We start from the raw sequence: 6,942 nt of genomic DNA, 5'->3' as shown, positions 1-6,942 counted from the left end.
TCTAGGACAATTTTCTATGGAATGTCTGATTTCGAATCAAAAGTTTGGTTTATTATATCTTGAACAAACTAGTAAAATTAATAAAAGTATGATACTTTGCCTGGTAAGAAACGGTCCAATGACTAGAATAAGTGGTAATGAATTGGATTTCTGACAAACTTTGTCAAATGCTATTTAAAAGACCTACATATATTATAGTACCAAGGGATATTGTCACCGCCTCTATAACCGTGCGAACGACGCGAACGAAAACCGTGTTGCTGTTCTATTATAGCCTGCCGAGAGCGAGTGTTAAGAAGCTGTGTATTAGCATGGAATCCGAACGTAAATTTATTAAGCCTATAAACTAAATTCCGGTCATTAACAATTTTTACTCTTTAAAAAAACTCGTTAAATTATTAATAACACATGGGTAACAACAATAATACTATTTTTATATAATTTAAAATTCATAAAAAACGTATGATTTTTTCGGGTTTTTCTGTTAAAAAACATTTTATCAATTAATTGCCTGTAAAATGTTATTTAATAAAAATTTGTTTAATTAATTATTAATTACTTTCATATTCGTTAACCTCTTTAAATTGTATAAAGTAGGAGTGTCAATAGGTCACACTTTATGATCAGGGACGTCATTTTAATTTTTCAAATCAGTTGCGATTAAATTAATACAGCAAAATTGATGGAACTTTTATCGAATTTATTGTATATACAATAACTAATAATCTTTGGAATAAATTTTATATATGTACATAAAGATCGGATCTGTATCAACGTTTGTTTTGTGCGGAGTTGTATATAAAATAAATAACTAGAAATTAATCAACTGCCATCGAATTATTAAACTAATTGAAATAAATATTTATTAGACATAACACGAATTTCACGAAAATGTACGAAGCACACCTGTTTTTGAGATAAGCTTCAAACGATAATAAAAAGTGGGTCGTTCCAAAAAATTCTGTAAATTTCGGCCATAGTAGACACCCGAAAAATGTATTTTAAATGCCTGAAAGCATTTTTTTGTTGAGAAGAAGCGTCTTATTGTCTCGCATTTCGAAACAAAATAAAGACGCACTAGTCACTCGGGTATATTGAGAGAAAAAAACGACTACCTGTGTTGTTTAACCCTTTGAGGAGTATCGCCGTACATGTACGGCGGTCGATCTTTCAATGTTGACGTCAACCATGCAATTGGATCAACATCAGCGATCAAGCCAAGCAGTTTTTCCACTTCAGTCGTCAGATTTGTGGTTCAGCTCAGTCGTCACCTCGAGCCACTGGGAGTTAGTTTGAGCTTCGAGACGACATATAGCTACGGCACGAACGATTCATCCGCGTATTGATATTTGTACACCCAAAATACTAAAAGGAATTGGTGATGATTATAAATGTTTTATCATTTTCATAGTCATCGTTCGCGGAATGAGTGAATTACAATTTGTGTTTCATTTAATAAATTGTAAAATAAACGTGTTGTAAAATAGCAATGCTTGATTTGTTGATTCATTCAAATTGTAAACTTTAAAATTCAATAGTAAAAACTAATTGTATTGTAACAGCAAAAAACAATGCCATTTACGCGTTAGTATCAGGTTTAATGTAAATATATAATGATTACAATTCAATATTTTAAATTTCTGTGTTTTTTTCAATTGCATATTCAATGACTAACTGTACGTACAAGAAATAATCAAAATTCTTATCAACGCATGTAGTGAAAAAATATATTATGATTAAGTACACATTATTTATGATGTCTAGAATCAATAGCAGATAAGTCACAACATACATTTTGAGTATAGTGTAAAAATTAAATACTGTTCAATATTTTTAATTATGATGACTAGAATAAAAAATATATATAGTATACATAAGAAAAAATAATACATTTAAAAATATTTTCAACATTCAATATATCTTATTATCAAGGTTTATTGAAATTCAACGAAAACTTTTTTTTGCTATTTTATGCTAATTTATTTAACAATAGTTAAAAAAAAAGTACAGTGAACTTAATTTTTTATAGTCAAATTGAAAAAGGAATTTCATCGTAAAAAAATACCTTGACGACTACTGTAATAATATTTAAATTTACTACAACAAAAAATGTATAAGAACATAACTTACTATGGAAAATAAATTCTTGTCATAAGTATATTAAAAACCACTACTATTATTAAAAAAAAATACGATTTTATTTTTGATTAATATTCTCAGCAGCGTTTTATAAAAAAATGACTTGTCATATCTTGATTGAGATATCATATCAAATCTCGAAAGAGATATATCAAATCCCGATTAAGATAGATATAACATATATCAAATGGTGAGAGGTAATAGTATATTAAATCATACAAGTAAATAATTTTCTTAATATAATTGTAAAGTAAGATATTTGGTTTATTTATTATTATAGTCTAAATTTGTATTAGCACGACAGAACAATATTATTCAAGCTTCAATATTTTATTGGAGTTTCTTTATCAAAAAAAATCTCCAATAAAATAAGCAATTTTCCGGTGCGAGAGCAAAGTTATATTGTTATAATAATGATAACTTGAAATTATACATTTTCTTTAAAAAAAATAAGTAATTTATAGCACGCTTATTTTTTTTAATAAAATATTAAATTTTTAACAAAAACGAAATGATAAAATATTGATAATTAAAAGCTTTGAGGTCTGTTTACAAATCGTAAGTTGCTAATAAGATAATTACGCCAATCGCTACACTTTTTGTTTCACTTGTGACGTGATTCGATAATTATATTTTGCGGTGGGAATTGACTTAATTCTGGTTTTTATTGTAATATTTTTCTATATATAAAAAAAAACGTGGGCAAATATTGCGCTTTATTTTCTTTAATAAATGTATTAATTTTAAGAAAATTTTATGATTTTTCTTCTTGCGATTAAATAGATCGCGTAGTAAATATAGTTTTAAAGTTTGCTTCATCCCACATTGACCGTAAAACCAACATTTTTTATGCATTAATTGAGTCATAAATCCATTTATCATTTATTTTTATATCGGCCAGTGCGTACCGTACGTGACAATTGACGAAATAAACTAAAAGTATCACATATAATGTTCCGACAATTTTACATATATTTATGCATGGCCGAATAAAAGTGTGTTATGGCCGTGCGTGGTTTTTTGGTGTATAAATAACCCGAAGGCGCCTCAGCTGTCACGGCGTATGGTCGTGCGTCAGCAAGGATTCTGAGGATGTAAACTCTGATAATAAAGCATTTCTATGGTTAGAGGTGTTTAATTCCGTCGAGAGATGGTGGTCCTTCGAGAAGAAAAGACGGCCATCTCCAAAAGGGAGAGGTCGCAACATATTCATTCGAGACTTCCTACAAGTTAATATCATTCAACATTATCGTATAACAAATAACAGTACTTTGGGTTAAAAAAACGGATCGTAAAATTTTAACGATGGTTTTAAAGATGTTTAAACTACAATGCAACGATCACAAAAGTTTAGCAAGTGAACGAGCTAATCGAATTACACTCCTAGCCATGTGTATTAAATCGGATACACAGCGCTCAAATTAATAATTATCGTTTGAGACTTGCTTTCGACAACACGCGAATAACTTCTACTTGAGCTCTCCAATTTGAACATTGGACACAGGGCATATAATAAATTCTAGTCTTGGGACAACTCGACATACTTACTTTTTCCCTCCATTCCGTCAATAGTAGTTCGAATAATCATGAATTGTTTTCGCACCACGCATACTCTAATTGATAATACACATCCGCAGAGACGTCGTAAGTTGTTTTTGCTGTAGAGCGTAGTATTGAGGAGGACCCGAATGAGTCGATTCGCCATCGTGCACAGCAACTTGAGCCGTGTCCATCCATTTTATGGAAAATTTTGCGGATAGATCTTGGTTTACGGACTTACAAGATCCAGCTCGTTCAAGAATTGAAGCCGCTAGACTTTCTTGTGCGTTGTACGTTCGGTGAACGGGCCGAAAACGAGATTGCTCTTGCTCCTCATTTTCACCAGAACATTTCGTTCAGCTATGATGCTTATTTTTGGTTGAATGGCTACGTCAATAAGCAAAATTGCCGCATTTGGAGTGAAGATAATCCACAAGCCATTATTGTAACGCCATTACATAAACAAAATGTCACTGTTTTGTGTCTAGGGCCTGGTCGAATTATTGGTCTATATTTATTCAAAAATGACACCGGGCAGATCGTTAGTCAATGAAGATATTTTAATTAATGTATAATATATACATAAACTAAATAATAAAACAAAAGTATTGAAAAAATAAGTTTTTTTAATGGAAGAGGGGGCAAAATTTGAAGTTTGCCGCTGTCTTTATTTAATCGTTGCTCAGAAATCAACATCATTCAGCTGATGATAAATGAAAATATTTTTTAGAATGAATATATGAAATATTGGTTCGGTTTTTATTTTAATTATAATAAATAAAATAAGATGCGATTTTATCAGTACAGATTTGTATGGACGCGAAACGCCGCGTTACGGCCAACGTGTCTCAAACACAACATTGTCGAGTTGTCAGTCGGGGACGGCATGACGTGAGCTGTAGTCGACATGGAAGAGACTGCCGTTTTGCTCCTGCTGGCTGCGGTCATGCTGGGGGGCTCCTACCTATCCGGCAGCATACCCCTCAACGTCTCCATGTCCGAGGTACGCCTACTTTCTATCTTTCAAACCGGTAATCTACACTGCACCTTTCACCTAGTTCACTAATTCACTAATTTTGTTATATATTACAGGAGAAATTAAAAAAAGTAACAGTATTAGGAGCCGGTCTCCTCGTTGGCACCGCTTTGGCTGTCGTAATCCCCGAAGGTATAAATGCACTATTACCGGAGCCGCACCAAGCCACCGTCAGCTCGTCGGCCGCCGTTCACAATCACACCGAAGAGTCCGCTCACTCGAATCTTCACACCGTAATCGGAATAGCATTAGTTTTAGGTAATTGTATAAATACAACGTCCACTGTAAACGCTCGTTTTTATTCTATCGTTATTGCAGGTTTCGTGTTTATGCTGTTGGTCGATCAGATATCTTCCAACATGAACGATATATTAGGTGAAAATAATATAACGGCGATGATAGGTTTAGTCGTTCACGCTGCAGGTAACGTTTGCGAGGCTCTATTATGACTTGCTGTTTAATTTGACCGTTGATTTGCATTACAGCCGACGGTATCGCGTTGGGCGCGGCGGCGACCACATCTCACGCTGACGTTGAAATAATCGTATTCTTAGCAATAATGTTACACAAAGCCCCGGCCGCTTTCGGCCTCGTGACCTTCCTAATGCATAAGGGAATAGAACGGTAAAAATAATTATTAAACGTTGAAATTTTATAGCCGTTCATAATCGACGATTAGCTACGGTTATTTTTATTTTGATAAGCGAAATACCTAATATTTATATCTTATTATGTTACAGAAATAGAATAAGGAAGTACTTATTAGTGTTTTCGTGTGCTGCTCCGCTTTTAACGATCCTCACTTATTTCGGAATCGGACAAGAAGGAAAAGAGACTCTGAGTTCAGTCAACGCAACAGGTTAACAATAAATCCATTAATAAAAAAATAAAAATACCTTATTCATTTTTATCGTTGTAGGTATAGTGATGTTGTTCTCCGCCGGTACATTCCTTTACGTTGCCACAGTTCACGTGCTGCCCGAGCTGATGCAAGAAAACCAACATTGGCACTCTTTGCCCACTTCCGAGGGTCAACCGCCCATAGCTCATCACGCCAAAGCGTCTCTGAAGGGCTCCGAGTTCGTAATGTTAGTCATAGGTACTTTCCTGCCGTTGTTGCTTTCCGCCGGACATCATCATTGAGCTCCGTGTGCTTTTTTATTATTGTATTATATAAATATAGCTAAATGTTGTAAATTTCATGTGATTTTCGACGAGTATTCGACGCGAGTTTCAAATTTTCACAAACGCAGTGCCAAGACGCTCTAATTATGTCATGCCCTGTTACTCGATAAGTAATGTGATTTTTGTTGTAAACCTTTTCATATAAGTAATCTAAGAGAATGAAATTAAATATAAAATAAAATGTGCATTTATTTATATTTATATTTACTCTATTTTTATTGCAGTTTTGTTTATTGAACAGTGAAATTATTTAGTTGATACGTGTGTTTTAAATTTTCACTATCGATATTTAATGTTTATATTTAGGACGTTTTTAACATACTGTGATTGTTTCATATGTGTAAAATCTAAAATAAAATTTTATTGTTAGTATTTTCAATAACTTTTTTTAATGTATTATATATTCACCTGTGTAAATAAATTAATCTTATCAATAAAGTTATTAAAATTAAATAATGTCAATGTATTTGTTTGATACGTGATATATAGCTGTGAAAATAATGGAATATTTACATGTATGCTCCGTGCGGTGTGCAATCTTAATAAGTATACCATCTTCGTTTTTCGTTCAGGTGTGAGAGAAGTATAGTAAATGTTGAAACACAAGCTATTATTATCACTTAGGTTTAATTTGAGAATAGTTTAATTAAAATATAATTATTCTGATTTAACTTTTGTTACGTCTGAGCTCTTTGTAATTTTTTTTTAAATTATGATCATCATGACCTGATGATTGCCAAAAGTATTAAATATATTACAATTTTTAAAATATATATAAATACAAATTCATATACGCACACACACATACATATAAGTAAAAACATGAAAACAAAATAAAAGAACAAAATAAAAGAACTTAAACAAAATAAAAACAAAATTGTCCCACACGAATTGAACCAAAACTCCATATGTGCACAAGAAAATGTCAATATCTCTATGCACAGTATTGGGCGGACGAACGGCCTTTGCCAGAGAATAGTTGGCAAGTGTTCCAGTTCTAGACTACAGGCGAGAACAGTGGACGCGACCGAGAACTATAACCA

At 32.5% G+C, this 6,942-nt stretch overlaps 2 protein-coding genes across 2 annotated transcripts in view; both read left to right on the top strand.

The window, feature by feature from the left end:
* Positions 1-6,942, top strand: part of agt (O-6-alkylguanine-DNA alkyltransferase) — a 595,014-nt gene that overhangs the window by 133,413 nt on the left and 454,659 nt on the right. The window lies entirely within an intron of this gene.
* Positions 4,538-6,278, top strand: Zip102B (Zinc/iron regulated transporter-related protein 102B). The gene is made up of 6 exons (XM_088201389.1): positions 4,538-4,681; positions 4,771-4,972; positions 5,033-5,137; positions 5,200-5,338; positions 5,455-5,573; positions 5,634-6,278. Exons 1-6 carry the CDS (start codon positions 4,586-4,588, stop codon positions 5,855-5,857), a joined length of 885 nt encoding a protein of 294 aa, XP_088057515.1. The 5' UTR covers positions 4,538-4,585; the 3' UTR covers positions 5,858-6,278.

The sequence above is a fragment of the Plectrocnemia conspersa genome, unplaced genomic scaffold (genome assembly GCF_051122295.1).
Source record: "Plectrocnemia conspersa isolate PC_06_02 unplaced genomic scaffold, ASM5112229v1 ptg000001l, whole genome shotgun sequence".
NCBI lineage: Eukaryota > Metazoa > Arthropoda > Insecta > Trichoptera > Polycentropodidae > Plectrocnemia > Plectrocnemia conspersa.
The sequence above is the reverse complement of the archived record's forward strand: the minus strand, read 5'-3'. Positions and strand labels throughout refer to the sequence as shown.